This window comes from Macadamia integrifolia, chromosome 1 (genome assembly GCF_013358625.1).
Source record: "Macadamia integrifolia cultivar HAES 741 chromosome 1, SCU_Mint_v3, whole genome shotgun sequence".
Taxonomy (NCBI): domain Eukaryota; kingdom Viridiplantae; phylum Streptophyta; class Magnoliopsida; order Proteales; family Proteaceae; genus Macadamia; species Macadamia integrifolia.
In genome coordinates, this window is record NC_056557.1 from 10,974,362 (window position 1) to 10,992,518 (window position 18,157).

An 18,157-nucleotide genomic window follows, 5' to 3' on the forward strand; every position below is an offset into this window, starting at 1 on the left:
TCAAATACTCAAATTAATACCCGACGAGGTAGAACAATCTCTCTCAAGATGACAGACTCACTCTCTATACTATCAACAGTTTCAATTTCAAATTCACATCCTTACCTAAAACATGAGTCCCCTCTTGAAACGTCACTGAGCTTCTTCATGTTCATTAATCTTGAGAATTGAGTGACCACCTCGAACAAGAGACAAGGATCTCACAGCAATTACTGATGGTTTGCTTTATACGTTTTCACAATCAAATACATGTCACATAAAGCCAATATTCAGAGTCCAGATCCGTAACGTTTCTTGGATATTAGCTTTTTTATGTAACGAGTGTTGGAATTGTGATCTGAAACTTCTCCCCATTTGGAAAACTGATGTTGAAAGAGCAACAGTTGGAAGGTGAGTATCCACAGCTTCATCCATGGTTGAGGACTGTGAAAAAATTATAGCATTTTATGAGGAGATGTTTGGGTACGATGTCTTGTATTTCGTCATTTGTAAAAATAGATTTATTTCAAATGATCATTAAAAGGTCAAAGGTTTCAAGGGTCCACTTTTTTTTCATAAGAAATCTAAGAGAGGTGTAAGGACGAACAATTATAATTATATTATCCATTGATAGTGAAATAGGATCTCATTTCACCGTGGACATAAACAATTTTACTGAACCATATAAATTTTTATATACGATTACATATAGAGCTATTGTTTGCGATTTTTATTCGTTTTCTTGTTAGGCATATTGGTGGTTTGGCATGAGCTCATTCATGAACTAATGGCCATTTCAAGAGAGCGATGTACTGTTCATGATAAATCTTCTGTTCAAAGAATTGGAAGTAGGAATTATTATAGCGAAACTATAATGTTTGACTAGAGTCATTGTGAAAGATTTGCCTGTCAAGTTAAATCACGAAAAAATATTTTGGTTACAATTTGAATCCAACGTTTCTTTAACTGATCTGATTCCAATTTGATACTTGCACATGAAAAAATATTTTGGTTACAATTTGAATCCATTGTTTCTTTAACTGATCTGATTCCAGTTTGATACTTGAAACCATGCAGTAAGCAGAAGACTAGAGATGTCAACTAGTGGGGCTTAGCCAGTTTCACTTAAGTTTAATCTGTTTTCACTAATTTAAGATTATGCATTGTTCCCACCTATTTAGGTATTGATCTAGGCTAAGACATAGACACATTTATATTCGGTCAATCTATTACTGATCCATCATCAGGTCAAGGTAATTGGTTAAAATCGGGCTATGGTTAAATTATAAACGATTGATTAATCAGGCAATACAAGCCTCATTATTGTCTAAATGGTTTGTTGGTTGTTGTACACAACCTAAAAGGTTAAAGGTTCAAGGCTTGTTGATGAGCCAATAGTCAAGGCTAATTAGGCTATGAACATGGTATAATGGGGCTAAGTGGTTTGTAAATGGACTAATTAGGTTATAAGTGATAGGTTATCTATCGATCACAATATTCAATTGGTCTCAATTGAGAGGCCGCCAAGCCGCTGTCTTGTTGATCAATGCTTGAGCCCAACAAGTTTAATAATTGGTCAGGTTAGACTTGGGCTAAAATACATGTATCGTCGATCCCATTTAGGTGATTTTTTTTTGCAATTTTACATCTTTTTTTTCTTTTTGCAGCCTTTGATTGGATCCAAAGGGTGTTAATCATTTCTGGCATAGATAGTTTGATTCAATTTGATACAAGATTTTTTAGGTAAATTCAAAATCGAATCATTCAATAAACAGATTCATATATTAAAACTAAAACCATTTATAAACAGTTTCAATCAAAATCAAAACTGAACCATTTAATAAATGGTTTCTGTTGTTTTATGGTTGTCCTTGTTGGCAACTCGGCCACGTGGTGGTGATGACGTGGCCAGTTTGAGTGACGTGGATGAAAATGATGACATAGCAGTGTCCAGTGTCACCGATGAGATAACAGAGTAGTTTGGTATGCATGGAGTGATTTAATACATCATTAATAGGTGGTGCGGGTTTCTGGGTCAAAACTGGTAAAATTGGCCTATTTATGCTCGGGGGCATTTTCGATAATGGAAATGACATTTTTGGAAGATCGGTTCTTCATAAAAAAGATATATTTTAATTTACCTAGTCCAGTGCATTTGATTTCGTCACATTCCGATACCGTATGAAGAAGTTACGGCATTTGTGGTAGTCGAGGGCAGTTTCGGCATTGAAGATGATTTTTTTAAAGGAAGTGTTCTACATGTAACAATACGAAAAAAATCCAATCTTTCCAACGGTTTTGATTTCATCGCATTCCGATTCCGTATGAGAAAGATGCATCATTGGAAAGGTCTAGGGGTATTTTGGTCTTTTTACATGGCTGAGTCAGATGATTGAGTCTCCTGGAAAATCGTAGAGCGTCCAGTAACGGTTCCAACGCACTTCGTTTCATATCGATCGGATAGCGTATGAGAAAGTTATAAGTATTTCCGTAAAGCCGGTTTGAAAATCCAAACCGAAAATCCATCAGTTGCTCTCGGTGTTGGGTGGATTTTTTGGAATTTATTTTTGAAATTAAAGGGCTTTTGTGTAATTTAAAGATTTTGAAGGTCAGAGTTGCAAGGGATCTTTAAGCACTGAAACATATAGAGGCAGGGGCTTGATTGTAATAAAGAGGGTAAGGGAAGTGAAATGGATGGTCAAGATTCGACCACGTAGGCTTGATGCCCATCCGAAGGCTGCTGAGATTTTGGAGTGATATGGACGAGATAGATGCTTGCGCGTAGGATTTGATTAGTTAGGTGCATAATTCTTGATGCACTGGCGCTACACCTTATCAAGGTATGTTAGTGTGTTTCGCGTGTGTATAGAAGATATAAAGAAGATTCTAATCTTAATGATTTAATGAAATCTGATTAAAGCCATCATGGAGGATTTGGATCCAACGGTCGATATGCATTTCTCTTTTGTGAGGGGAGACAACACTTCTGACGATGTCAGCGCCTATGTCATGATGACATCATCGATATTCAAATTTAATGGTTTGGATCTATTGTCCGTTGGTTTAATCCGACGGTTCAGATTATAAGATCTTTTATATGAGATCTACGGTCAGATTTCGCCCCTGTTGCGCGCGCCGCCGGTGTAGCCTACGCCACCCCTACGAAGATTCTATTTTGAGTGTTCTGGTTGGTCCAACTTCAAATGGCCATATCTCTCTCATCTTAACTCTGATTTGAGTGATTCAAGTTGGAGATTCTTCATCTCTCCGAGCTCTACACATCAGAGGGAAGAAATCAGGCAGAGGGGTTGCTGAGGTGGTCGGAAAAACGAGTTGAAGCTCGTGGAAGGGTAAGGGTTTGAATGAAAGACTTCCATCATCTTGCACTTCATCCATAGCCCCCATTAGAGGCTTAGGAAGTTGCTGGAAACCAAGATAGCAAATTCTATTGGTTGTTGCCAAGAGAAAAGAAAAGAAAATAGAAGAGAAGAGAAGAAGAGGGAAATAGAGAAGAAGTTTTTTCCTCTCTTTGTGTGTGTGTGAATGTGAATGTGAATGCCATTGTTACTCCATGAAAGTAAAGACAAGGAGAAAAGAAAGAAGAAGAAGAAGAAAAAGAAGAACCTAGAATTTGGTTCTTGTGAGTTGCTTCAAGAAACCCAAGTGCCAACCGGGGTTGAAGCATTGGTGGCACCGAGACAACGTGATTATGGTCCGCATCAAGTGGAGATCGACATTATTGCATCTCCGATGGTTACTCCTTGCCAAGGTAACCTCACTTTTGTCAAATTTCTATTATTATAAATCATTGTAGGCAAGATGTTTGATAAAATGCCTAAGTGATAGTTGTAGTCTATTTGGGGGAAATTTGCATATATGAGTGCTTCACTATAGGGCATTGTTATAAGCCCAACTTTATTTTATTGGTAATCAGTGGGTGCTGGACACAGGGGCTATGTGTTCCTTGGTAGGTACAACTACCTAAACCTATTTGCCGTGGGTGCGGCCTCTCAGATCATTCTAAGAAAACTAGGGTGAAGACCTAGCCATTGTATGTCATTGGTGGAAACTGGGAATGTGTTCCCTTGGCTGTGGGTGCAGTCATAATTAGTATTGAGTAAATGCTGAGCCCGACAGTGGGCATTACTCCGTGCATGTAGGCAACTGGCCAAAGCACATATTTCTTGTGTTGTGGATGTGTATACTCGTATTTGTATTGTGGATTGGAGTGCTTGACTGCAGAATGGGTGTGTACATCTGGTAGACCTGACCACTTGGTGGTGCAGTGTGGATGTGCATACGACTGTGTATGTATGTGACAGTGATTACCGTGTGAGGTTTATGAGACAGCTCTGAGCAGCAATACATGTTATGTGAGTAAGTTTCATGCAACAATAAGAATGGTCAGTAGTATACATAGCAGCTTTGGGCAACATCAATAGACTGTGCTATTGAAGTGCAAATAGTGATTGCCACATCAGGGGTACAGTTGAAAAGTGAAAAAATATTTGGCACACTGATTCACCCACCCTCTCAGTGTCAATTGGGACCCAACAATTAGAAATATGATTAAACTTCCCTTATTACCAGAGATTAATGTATGGGAGATTCCATGCATTGACTATTCATTAAATTGGTGGGTTTTTTTTTTTTTTTTTAAATAAAATATATTACAAAGGACAATAGTCAGATATTACATCATACTCGGGGTGATGATCCTCTGCCACGAGTGTGGCCATGCGGCGAGCATCGGATGGCCGAGACATCGATACATGCCCCAATGCCGTGCTGACCCTCGGATCCTCAGTATTCCGCCGCACCCGTGGCAGAGGGTTTTTTTCATCATAATCGTTTAAGAGATTTAGATTTCCTAGTCTAGTATTAGTAGCAATGTCCCATAAATACATCATAGACGGATTATAAGTCCTGCATTTGTACAAAAACTGAGTAGATCTAAACTTTGAATAGAGTTCCCAAAAAATACCAAAGGACAGAAGAGCCAGCTACTTGTCCAAGGCTTTGGAATAAGTTGAAGAACATTATCTTTGGAGAACCAAACTTCACCGAGAGTCCAACCCTTTGTAAGTAGGCATTCTTAGTCCTTGTGGAGCACTCCATGCCTCAATTTCCACAATAGATTTCAATGTTGTGGTTCCCATTCTAATAGCTTGGAACTTTCCTTGGAATAAAATACCATAAATCCAACCTGAATCTGTGTTAAAAAAAAGTTTGTACTACTAACGCAAACAATGATGTGATATGGCAAAAAGGAAAGATGATAGGTTGACTTTTGGATCATCTATAAATGAAAAGACAACATCATATGAGTTAGTAGATTGAAACAGCTTTAATTAAAAAATCCAACAGTTGATATTTTGTAGGATAGGCACCGGGTTGGGATCAGTTTATTTTGAAATGATATCATTTCGGTGCCTCCATAAGAAATAAGTAGTTATAGCCACTATACTAAACAACCAAATCTGATCAGATTTAGAAAGATTGGCATGAGCGAAAAAGTATTTAACTATTTGAATGCGAGAAGTCACTTGAAGGTTTTTTTGCTTTAATCCGAGAGGGCTAACGGCCCAAATTCTGTCACTGAATTCATAGAGGAAAAAGATATTTAAGATAGATTTCGCTTTCTTACCACAAAGCACACAAGTAGTGTCAATATTTAACCATTTCCCAATAAGTTCCCTAACAGGAATACATTAAGTAAAATGCACAAAAAAAAATAACTTAAATTTCGGATGAATGTGTAATTTTCAAAAGAACTTCCACCAATGAGAGGGAAGAGAGGTGAAATCATTTGCCGAACGCCTGACTTGCTGAGAGTATTGAGAAGCAATCAAGAATTTAACAACGCAACAAGTTGAGAAACAACCATCTTTTGAGAGAGTGCACCACAAATCCGATCGATTAGAAATCAGGATTTTTAAAATTTCATAAACAGTTGTTAATTTGCACGAGATTGAGTAAGGCCTGCTCATCCCAACCATTCTCATTCACCACCTTATTAATAATAAAGTTTGAACAGTGTTTGGTCATCTTGATGGAGGCTTTTGTCCTCATCCAATGTCATGAGCGCCAGCACAAAACCTTTCGCATGAGGGAAGACACAAATTGAGTAGTACCTGTGGTAGAGCCAAACCACCCACTATCAAACCAAACCTTAAATGGAAAACTTAAGCAAGCAGCTTCATTGATATTTGATAACGAAATAAGAACAGCACACAGTTTGGCAAGGGTGATGGTGAGTGGTGACTGACCTTTCCTTAATTCAACGGTCCACAAAAAGTTCTAAAAATGGTTTTAAAAAGTTGAAGATTGGAACCGATTGTATCACAAGGTTTCCACCCCATGATGTCAAAAGAGAACAAGGTGTTTGCCTCATCTGTTTTCATGATTTGGAACAATGCGGATTTTCAAAACGGGAATCTCATGATAATCATCCATGCCTAAAACGAATCTTGATGACCAAAAGTTGAATAGGCTCTCAATAATACTCATTAAGACACAGATGAGTCTTTGGTCTGGGATGAATACATAACCCAATTAGTATATGTTACAATCCATAACCACACTTGCAAAACTTTTCAATTGTACCACTTACAATGTTTTGATACTAAGAAGCAGAAAAAAAGAAAGACCCAAATTTTCTACTTGCCCTGAAGAAACAATTTTTGAAATGCAAGGTCCCCTCCATCACATGGAGACTACCTACCTGAAAAATGTCAGGAAACAAGGGTTTGATGTTTTAAAACTTAATATTAATATCAACATTTGAGCTAATCATCATCCTCAAGAACATTTCGACGCCTCTGTATCTGAAGAAAACACGGATAATTAATTAGTGCAGGAAATTATACTGGCTTGTAATGAGCTGAAAAAATTAATGCGACTCACCGTTACTTTGGTTTGTTTAGAAGTCTGGTTGTTAATCTGCTCCAGCAATGATATAAGCTTCTCTTCAGATACCTATAGATGAAAATGGCATGAACATATCTCATCCTCCAATTGACATCCTTCTAGGAAAATTTCAAGATAGATTAGATGCACCTTTCCATGCACTTTACCTTTTCAACTATCTGACCCATTTGAGCAGCTCTCAAAACAACGTCCTCGACACCTCGTGCCTTCTCAGGTTTCACCAAAGCAATCCGAGCAACTGGTGGGAGAAGAAAAAATTAGAAAAAGATAAATGATGGAAAGAATAGGAAAGGAATGAAGGTGCATGAACACGGGGGTGGTTAAGGTCTAGAGCCGTAATCTAAAATTTTTCTAAGATATGCTACAAAACTCTCTTGGCTTTTTGTATGGGCAAAAGTTTCCCTAGGCGGGCACATCTGCAGTAGTTCTTCAAATGGGCACCCCTAACTGTGGCATGCGGAAGCTAATGTGGCAACTTTGGCTGTTGGATTTCAAGAAAATGGGCAAGAGTAGCCATGTGTCAAATTTCAGCCTCTAATTCTATTATATGCTTTTTGTTTTATGAATTCCCTACATACTAGCATACACTTTATACCAAAATAAATAAATTAATATTGGCATATGCTCCCATGTATGTCCATGCACCTTATTGGTAGACCAAATACTTTTTATGCTACATGCCACATGACCAACTCCAATTTCGCTGAAACTTGACATTTGAACAGGGCACCATGGGTTCCACCAGTTCAAAATATTTGTCTCATTGGCTATACCTTGTGGCAGAACTAGGTGCCATCAATGAGCCAGCAATGAATTTCTTTCCCAGACTGCATTCCTGTTTGTTCCTTATTAGATCAATTACTTTATTTTAAACCTTACTTTTATAGCCTTTGCTTAGATGGAAATTAGCACCACCCATTACCTCAGTTTATAGTGGCACTTTCCCAGCCAACAGATTATAAAATCAGGTTAAAAAAGAAAATAAAATAAAATAAATAAATATATATATATATATATATAGTTAACCGAAATTTAATGCAATCAACAACAACAACAACTACTCAGCCTTTTCCCAACTAAATGGAGTTGGCCACATGGATCTGTGAGGTAAAATAAAAATAAAGTAAAAAGAAGGACACAAATCAACACCTCAGGAACATCCCACCTAAATGGAGTCGGCTACTTGGATCTTTACCTTCCAAACAGCTCTATTTGAGGTCATACAAAAGTCAAGAAATAGACTTTGCATGTCTTTCCTTACTACTTCTCCTATGATCATTTTAGGTGTAATGCCCCGGCCTCATTAACATTGCACAGTATCGTCCTCTTTGACCCATGGGCCTCAAGGCTTTAAAAAGCGTTGTGTCATGTTAAGGAGGCTAGAGGTTATCAACTATCCCAGAAATCTCCCCCTAGGCGATTTAGGACTAAAATTTACACACCCTCACCGATCTCCCAAACCCCCTAGTACTTGCCGTATTCTTGGTGGGGACACCTCACCGATTTCCCAGGCAGGTATGGTACTTGTCGTATTCTTGGGTGTCACATTAGGCATGCCCCTAGCTCTTTTAGCTCCTTCCATCTGAATCTAATCACTCCTTACGAGGCATCCCAAGGCCATGCCTCCATTGAACATGGCCATACCACTTCAAATGACTTTCTCGGTACTTGTCCTGAATCAGGGGCAACTCCCAAATCAGCTCTAATCCGGTCATTCCTTACTCTATCTCTCCTAATTTTGCCACACATCCATCTCAACATCCTCATATTTGCTACAGTTAGCTTATCTATATTATACTTCTTGACTGCCCAGTATTCAGCCCCATACATCATAGCAGGTTTTAAGACTATCCCATAGAATTTTCCTTCAAGCTTTAGAGGAATATGTCGGTCACGCAACATTCCAGATGTACATTTCCACCCCAGATATCTAAAATAATCACTTTGCGGTATCTCTCTCACCTCAAGTTTTACCACTTTGTTATTCGTCCTAGTGTGACTAAAGTTCTATTAGAATGGATAACAAAGTGGTGAAATGTGAGGAGAGTGAGATACTGCATTGTGATTAAAATCTGAATCATGCAAACAAATATATTAAGCTCACACCAATACATCCCAAGTAAAAAGAAAAATATTAGTTAACCTAAACCAGTGCAATCAAGCATATAAAATGTGAATCATGCAAACAAATATATCAAACCCACATCAATACTGTTTCTTATAACTTGATGAGACTATTTCCATTTTCATAAGATTATTCACCTTCTATGCATGGATAGAACATAACTTAATATCATGACAATGGCTACATAATCCAAGGATCAAATTATCCTATTAGGCTCAGTTACATATACCAGCTTTGGTTGCTAGGCCCAAAGGCAAATTGGCTTTTACTTCTACAGCAACAACCTAACCTCAGTTCCATCGGAATAAAAAATGGAAAAAGTTAATATAGATGGCCACTCCACCACTATAAGCCACATGGAGGGCTGGTCTTGAAAGACTGACAATTGGATGAATTGTAATAAGATGAACCATGTGTTAGATATGGCCATATGGGTCCCCTCCCCAGAATGCTCACAATGTCTTTAATTTTTACTCTTTGAATGTATTTTTAATGGTGAAAACAGACTGGTGAAGTTCAGTTTTCAAAGCTTATATCTCCACATGGAAAATATGGATTGTGCTGGAAATTAGTAGACTAATGATGATGACATGAACACCTCCTTAAAATTTGTGCCAAATAAGCTACCAGATATTTGAGTCACCAAAACAGGCTTATCCTGACTAGCCGGATAACTTTTGATGCAGATAAGTCACTTAATGGGCTTATTTTATTGCAAATAAACCTTAGTTTGGGTTATGTAAGTGTTAGGCCTTTGATTCTATGGGTTTTCTTTGTAATGGACCACTTTAACAAGCCTAAATTATGGGTAGAAAGTAGGAAAACGGGATTTAATTCATTAGTTTAATCAAAGTCTTGTTTTGAGTCTATTTCCTTTGTTATTTCAGTTTCCTAGTCAGTTTAGGTTTCCCAGTTGGTTAGGGATTGGGTTAGACCTTTCCTTTTTAGGGTTTAGGTCAATTTTGAGTCTTCTATATAAGTTTGTAAGTGGCTACAACAATAAACATGAATTTATTGATGAAAGAAAAAAAAGATGGATTATGTTGTTGCAGGAGAGATGCCTAAATCAGAGGGTGAGATGCCCATTCACTAGTTCTTCTTCCTCCTTCTCAACCATCCATCGAATTCTCTTTCTTTTCTTTATTCTCTTATATTTATTTATTCATTCTTTCGATCCCTAAATTTGGTTTATATTGAATTTAGTAAAAATCCTGCCTTGGGATTGGATCACTTGTGAATTGTGATTCGATCTTACATTATTTAGTATCAGAGCCTAATCGAAGATGGTTCCAGAAGTTCGTTACATGCTACGTCCTTAATTGGTTAGATTCTCTAGAGGAATATGTTGACTACTATAACTTGATAGAGACACGAAAGCTTTAATTTGTTTGCTTCCGGTTGATTGGTTGTGTTAGGCTGGTGGAAAGTCCATGAAAAGCGGCTCTGAGTTCGAGGACATGAGCCTAGGACTTGGAAAGAGATGAAGTACGAGTTAGGAACACAATACCTCCCTGCATGTATCCAAAGAAAGCTTTTACCTCTATAGGATTCCCATCAGAATACATCTATAGGTCCCCAAAAGCCATCCATAGGTGACAAGAGCATGAAGGAATTGTTTGACCACGTGACCATTAGGTTGCAACAAATTGCAACAGAGCAACAAGAGAGAATCCTCCAACCAATGAACTAGAGTCAAAAGTTGAGGTTAGTGTTGAAGAAATTCTAGCAATTCCTATAGTCAAGGAAGAGCTAGTTATTGATGTATCCATCAACGAGACTCATGTGGAAGAATTTGAAAGCAACAAGGTTGTCACAATGGACAATGAGGTTGAGACTGAGAAACTTGACACTACAACAACTGTGATGACTGTTAACAGCCAAGAGGAAGATCCTAAGGAGCTTGAGATTGAAATTGTGGAGGTCAAGAATACAGTGGTCGGAGGCGTTCATGTGGATGATCCCATGGTTACATCTGAGGTTGTTGAAATTGAGCATATAAAGTTCGTCATCCCATTAAAGTATCTTGAAGATCAAGCTCCTCACATTCTAGACTACATCCTTATTATCAAAGAGCTACCTGAATTTTTCTACGGCTTGAAGAGGAGGGACGTGCATCATGATATAATCACCCTCACACTCTATAAAATTCGAGGATGAATTTTTTCTAAGAGAGGGAGAATTGATGTAGGTAAGTCAATTAATGGGCTTATTTTATTGCAAATACTTGAGTTGGGTTATGTATGTGTTGGGCCTTTGATCCTCATGGGTTTTCTTTGTAATGGGTCACTTTAATGGGCCTAAATTATGGTAGAAAGTAAGAAAACGGGATTTAATTCATTAGTTTAGTTAGAGTCCTATTTTGAGTCTACTCCCTTAGTTATATTTCAGTTTCCTAGTCAGTTTAGATTTCCCAATTAGTTAAGGATTGGGTCAGGCTTTTCCTTTTAGGGTTTGAGTCAGTTTTGAGTCTTCTATGTAAGTTTGTAAATGGCTACAACAATGAACACGAATTTATTGATGAGAAAAAAGGATGGTGATATAGGTGAGATGCCTAAATTAGAGGGTGAGATGCTTATTCACTAGTTCTTCTTCCCCCTTCTCAACCCTCCATCAAATTCTCTCTTTTCTTTATTCTCTTATATTTTGTTTATTCATTCTTTCGGTCCCTGAATTTGGTTTATATTGAATTTAGTAAAGATCCTACCTGAGATTGGATCACTTGTGATTCGATCTTACATTAACTTTGCCCTAGAAAACATATAACTCTCGCAAATTTATGCAGATTGATGGGAGGAGGAGATTGATAATCCTACCACCGTGGGGTTTCTGAATATACTACAGCAGCAGGCCATGAGGTTTATTGTTACCAGGAACCAGAGAAGAACTTGGAGTTGCTGTTGTTGTTTCGTGACAGAAGGAAACAAAACTGGTAGGGAGGGTTGGAGTTTCTTTTATTTTGTACTGTTTACTGCACTTTGTGTTGGTAGACTGACATGTAGGCCCGCTGCTTTTTGTTTGGATGCGACATATATAGTATTTGGCCTGTTGCTTCTTTTTTGGGACAGGCTGCATACATTTGCCCCTCCCAGACCCTGCAGTAGTGAGAGCCGCATGCACTGGGTTACTCTTTCCCCCCCCCCCTCCTTATGTTTCAATCTATCCTAGAATAATAAAACCCTTTTCCAATTTTTTTAATCAGAAAAAAGTTATTTCTTAACACCATCTTGTCAAAATCACTATATTCCTCCACATGAGGGGTCAATCCATCACCATTGTCCCAGAGTACAGTATAGAAGATGAGCTTTCTTGTGATCAGCAAACAGAATAGAGGGCTTTATTAATAATAATAAAAAAAAAAAGGATAGAGAGAAACCCAACAAGGAGAAAGGATAGAACAAATATCCTTCTATTCCTTTCTTTCCAAAGATATCAACTAATAGCACAAGAAAATATTCTTAGGGCATTTCCAACTGTTACTTACCTGTACCTCCGAAGACATTGGAATTAAAAAATTTTATTCAGGTGCATTTTCAAAGGCCAAGGCCAGTCCATTTGGTACAAGATTGAAAACTTATCCAAACATGAATCCAAGAAGAACATGATCTTGTGATCCCAAGTAGTTCGGGGACTGCAGCTGATTTTTTGAGTTGTTAGGTTCTGTAGAACCATGAGAAAAGAAAATCAGATTCTGTTCTTTTCTCATAACCCATGAGAGTAGTAATATACTACGGGTTTGAAGACTCAAAAAAATAGACAAACAAGATCTTTTAATCAAAGAATAGTTCATGTTGAGATTGAGTCACGAGTCGGGGGTTTGTCCCAACCGTGATTCAGTTAATTACTTTCCTTTTTAGGTTATCTTGTTTCCTAGTTAGGCTAGATTTATATTTCCTAATTAGAGTAGGTTTCCTTCTCCTACTCTCTTGTTGTACAAGGTACTAGTTACCTTATTAGATTGTAACCCATTGGCTAATATATATATATATATATATATGGTAAAGACAAGCGGCTGCCCTCTTCTAGGCAGTCTTACCCTATTCTCTCTCTCTCTCTCTCTCTCTCTCTTACAATTACTGGTTACAGATTCGGGTTTGTCACATGGAATCACAGCTGTGAACAGTAGCCATTTTGAGAGTCGTTCCAAGGTCTCTTGCTACTGATGAAACCCTATCTCTTATAAGAAGAAGAACTAGGGTTTCCGTGAAGATTATTTGTATGAACCTACCTCCTGCTGCTGCTTCTTTGCTGTTATCGGATGAGATTGGTGCTGCTCTACTGGGGTTTTAATTAGTAAACTACTGCTATCATTTTTCTTTGCTATTCTGTATGATCATTGATGAATCATACATCAAGTTCTCTACTGCTGCTACTGCTTGAATACTGCTGCTACTGCTTGAGATGGACTTTCAGAAATAGAAGAAAACCCTAAACTGATTGGTTCGATCTTATCGATTTGAAGGTTTGAAGAGAGTTGCTGGTTTTGCAAGGAAGTACTGGTATCTGCAATTGAGATGGACTGGTTTCGAACCCATCTCAAGATGGACTGGTTTATCCCCTGGTTTCATAAGGAAACTTCTTCTCTCTCTCTCTCTCAAGTTACTGGCTTGCGTGGCTGTCCAACTGATTCGCTCTTTTATCTTGTCCCATATTTCCCCTACTACCCCTCTCTTTTATCTATAATCCCTCTTGTCCCATTAATTTGTTTTGCTTCCTAGTTTACCCTTTGGCCATACATTACTCCCATTACTTGGTTTTCTTATTTTATCTCTTTAATTTCCAATATTGCCCCTCCCTCTGTCTGTTATTCCTTCATGTCCATTAATAACCTTCTTTCCTATTTTATCCCCAAACAATAATTCCAATGCCCTTGTTGTCCCATTGGCTCTTTAACCACCAAATTGACCTCTTGAAAATTCTGATTATTTACCAGAATGCCATTACTCCATTAATTGGTTATTGCACTTTTGGATGGCCCATGATTGTGGTCAGTGATGGGTTTTAAACCCTGGATTTGCATGACATAATTACATATTGGCATTTTTGGGCACACAACACTTAATTTTGGATCTTGGACTCCTAGATAGCATCAATTTGGGGTGGTGCAATATTTTTTCAAAAGATGGGTACTTGCATAGAATGATGGTCTAATTGCTATTATTGGAGGATATTGGTCACAAATGCTCTTGATTGGCCATTTTATTTGATGCCCATCTATCATGACATGCTAGTTGAAGATTATTTGTTCCTATTTGTTACACTACAAGGGATATTCAAAGTTTTTTTTTGCACTTGATTATGGGATTTTTTTTTTTTTTTTTTTGGGGTGAATGGAAAATATGATTATGAGATTATTTGTGCTGGCTCATCCGAGATACTAATTATTGGACATTATATGTCCACGTGTAATGCTACACGAGGGGGTTTGAGGGACCTTCTAGGGGACCCTCTTAGGTACATTTGGACGCGTGTTAACGCCCATTTACCATTGCAATTAGGACAGATATGATCACATTCGGTGAGGCCTAATGAGGTTTGATTCAGGCATCCACACTTGGGAAACTTACTCACCCAATTGACAGACAAGGCGAGTGGTGGTTTTTGGAGTGTTTTAAATTATTAGAAATGGCTAAGCTTCAAAATAAATAAATGATTATATATGAAGATTCCACATGTAATGTGCGAAAGAGATCCTAATTTACAACATGTTGGATAAATGAGTAGCACAGTAGTAAATGATTAAAGACCACAAAGACATTTACATCCAAACATCAAATGTTTTATCCACATTTTCCACCGACATGCATTACCCAGTTCCATTTGATTCCCCATCAGAATAATAATCATCAAATCTCCACCTCAACAACTAAATTGTCCAAAGTGATCTTCAGTATTCAAACATCATGACAAGCTTCATTGATCTTATCTTATTATTAGGGAGACATCCTCGAAACTTTCTCACAGTTAGTCCTAAACAAAACATTAGATACTAGTATTCCCTAAATCTGCTAGATGATGAGCATCTCTAAGGTATTTTAATTTATATTTAAAATCTGCAATATATGTTATTTTTACAAAAAATTTATGGTCAACGAAGGACTACTGTACTTTATATCCCTTAAAACAGAAAAAAAAGGCAATCCTTTAGGCTTTCAGTGGCAATAATCTCAACACCCCCCCCCCCCCCCAACAAAAAGAAAAGCTGCAAATCTCAGAAAACTACATATCTCCCAACTCCTTTTACATTCAGTGACAATAATATCTAAGTTCTGATGAAATTGAAGCCAAAAGATCATCTCATCTTTGGCCCTTCTCGGCAACTACAATAGCTGTTTCCAGATGCCTTTCACATGTCCCACATGGCCAAATGCTCAATGAAACCACTGCAATCATTATTAGGCACCCCCACAGCTTAGATCCCGAACTTTCAAATCCAAAGCAGCAGGTAGTTTATACTCATCATTCAGAGAAAAAGAAAAGATCTATATTCATTTCCTCCAATTACTCCAGATTTCAAAAGTATAAGGGCTTTTAACCATTACACCAAAAACTGTGTGAACAACTTATGGGCAAAGGAGAAAACATTTGGTAAATTAAATCCTCAACACGCCGAAGGAAAATAAACAAAAAAAGTGATTTGAACCATTTTCTGGATAAGGTCATTCACATGCATTTTCTTTAGTAAAAGAAGTCTACTGTATATGTTGAAAACAAAGAAATTACATTCCTTAACGTTCTGCTTAGTCAAAAGTGAAGGAGATGTGAGCATTGAATACAAAATAAGAAATCTCAACTTTAAGGGAAAGCAAACAACATCGGGGTTCTTCTCAACAAAGTGATACAACGAATGATAAGAAATATAACCAATTCAGTAAGAATATAATAAATCCTTAAATCATTACCATCATGTCTAGGCAACATTTCTAGTATACAATTTCACTAAGGATAATAACAACCTACAATGGTTTTTCCTTACGTCTCTCTCGAGCTTCAGAGGACAAGATCTGACTAAGCATCATTTGCCTCCTTTCTTCAGCTTCACTGGAGTAATTGATTAAATGATTCAGTTCAAAAAGAACTTTTGAGAACCAAGCTTGACACTATATTATGTAAACAATGATACCCACCTTTTGGCTTCTTCCTGTGCTTTCTGCTGCTCAGAGTTTTGCTGATTTCCCTGTTTTAATGATGGAGTTCAACAGCAAGGACATTATAAATTCGCAAAGAAGACAATAGCTGATCTAACAGAAATTTACATATTATCCGAAAAGAAAACGTTATTGTAACTTACGAGGCCACGCTGTGCCATAAGCTCCTGCATTCTTCTTTGTCGAATAGCTTCCAATTCGGGGTCAGCCTAGATTAAAATTAAACCCAAGTGAGAAAAGAACAAATCGAAACAAAACCACAGAAAGAAAATGAATTTGTGCAATGAATAAGAATTAACAAACAGAAACTCTTTCATGTTCTTCATTTGATAGAAGAAACCCCATTAAACGAGAGAACTTCAAACAATAAAAACCAGTGAAGAAGGGCTGGATCTCAGCACATTCAGAATTCAAAATCAGTAAAAACCCTAAACGCATAATCAGCAATATTTGCCTCTCAATTAGTTTCAAAACAAACGCAGGCAAAAAGAAAAAAACTGATAGCAAAAACTTTTGAAGATGCAGAAGAGAGGAGGTAAGAGAGACAGATAGAGAGAAAATGGCTTCAAATGTACCATTTGTTGTAATCTTTTGGTGAAAATCTCTCGAAGAGATAGCAGAGTAAATCCAACCCGGAGGATGAAGCACTTGCGATTGACAAGCACAAGCAGTCCTCTCAAGAGGAAAATTTTGGAATTTCAGCGTCCACTCAACGCAGCCTCAATTTTCAGCAAAAAAACGGAACAATGGTTTTAGTGACACGGTATCGGATCGAATTCCAAAACTGACATGATACCGATACGGTGATACGTATCTGCCGGTTCCATTACCACCGAAATGTTATCAATGACATTTTTTTTTTTTTTTTGGAAAGAAAATTTACTGATAATAGTCATGTGTACAGCCAAGAGCTTCAAACTCACAAAGTTAAAAAAGCCAAGGAATTGAATGTGGCCAATCTATCAAACACATGTTAGACAGGACATTCCTTGTCAGGGTATCTACAACATTGTTCAGATCCTGTGGAACATATAGAAATGAAATAGATACAAAAGAAGCACAAAGAGATTTAATATTATGGATAATAGTTGCGATCATCAATGGTGGCACCCAAGCATGGTCCTTAATTAACTCCACTGTCTCCATGCTATCAAACTCAACTTGAAGATGATAGAAGCCTAGTGCCAACACCTATGACAAAGCATTCCAGATTGCTAGTGCCTCACCTTGTGCAGCAGAACTGAAATATTGAGGAATGGAGAAAGCTTTAATTTGCTTACCCTGATGATCCCTAGCCAACACCACCCTTTCAACTTCCTTGAGATAGTGAAGCATCACAATTCACTTTAAGCGAACCTGGTGAGGGAGGCTTCCATCTATCATGCATGGCTATTGCTAATGGTATGGAGGACGACATATGGTGAAGATTGAAGTTAATTGTAGAGAACTCAAGAAACACCTTCTCTGCAACCATGATAACCTCATGTGGAGTCCATGATTTAGCTTTGATAGCTAAATTATGCCCCCTCCCTTATAGTTTCTAAGATTCTTACAATTAGGTTCAATCCGTTAATTGTCTCACACCCCACCTTCACTTACCTGAAGGTTAGTGACTTGGACACGATCTCATATCCCATAATCCAACTAGGATTACCGATGCAGTACTTTAAGATCATAATTTATGAAATTAACTAAAATCCACAAGTATTTAATGAACAGTAAAAATAGAACAACTGGTGAACCTATATTGATATGTATCATATTTGCACAAAAGAATCTTGTTAATTCACTTTCAAGAAGTATTACATGTATCTATCCACAGAAATACGTTAGTTATTTACAAAAAAGAATCAAAAGCAAGAATGACTCATATCATCCTCAGCGTGTCTCATAGGTACAATCATCACAAACACAACCTTGCTCGTCCTCCACAAGCTTCTTTGCCCACAACTCATTACCAAGTAGAGCTGATATCTCC

At 37.6% G+C, this 18,157-nt stretch overlaps 1 protein-coding gene across 1 annotated transcript; it reads right to left on the reverse strand.

The window, feature by feature from the left end:
• Positions 1 to 6,449: 6,449 nt before the first annotated feature.
• LOC122083854 (DNA-binding protein DDB_G0278111-like) lies at positions 6,450 to 16,914 on the reverse strand. Its single transcript, XM_042651803.1, has 7 exons — positions 16,755 to 16,914; positions 16,323 to 16,388; positions 16,159 to 16,208; positions 16,008 to 16,072; positions 7,056 to 7,147; positions 6,886 to 6,957; positions 6,450 to 6,806 (listed from the first exon to the last, which is right to left on the reverse strand). Exons 1-7 carry the CDS (start codon positions 16,755 to 16,757, stop codon positions 6,768 to 6,770), a joined length of 387 nt encoding a protein of 128 aa, XP_042507737.1. The 5' UTR covers positions 16,758 to 16,914; the 3' UTR covers positions 6,450 to 6,767.
• Between the last annotated feature and the right edge of the window lie 1,243 nt (positions 16,915 to 18,157).

Coding starts and splice junctions, on each gene's coding strand:
- LOC122083854 (XM_042651803.1), bottom strand. Junction 6,958..7,055: donor TGGGTCAGATAGTTGAAAAG/GTAAAGTGCATG, acceptor TTTCATCTATAG/GTATCTGAAGAGAAGCTTAT. Junction 6,807..6,885: donor CTAAACAAACCAAAGTAACG/GTGAGTCGCATT, acceptor TGTTTTCTTCAG/ATACAGAGGCGTCGAAATGT.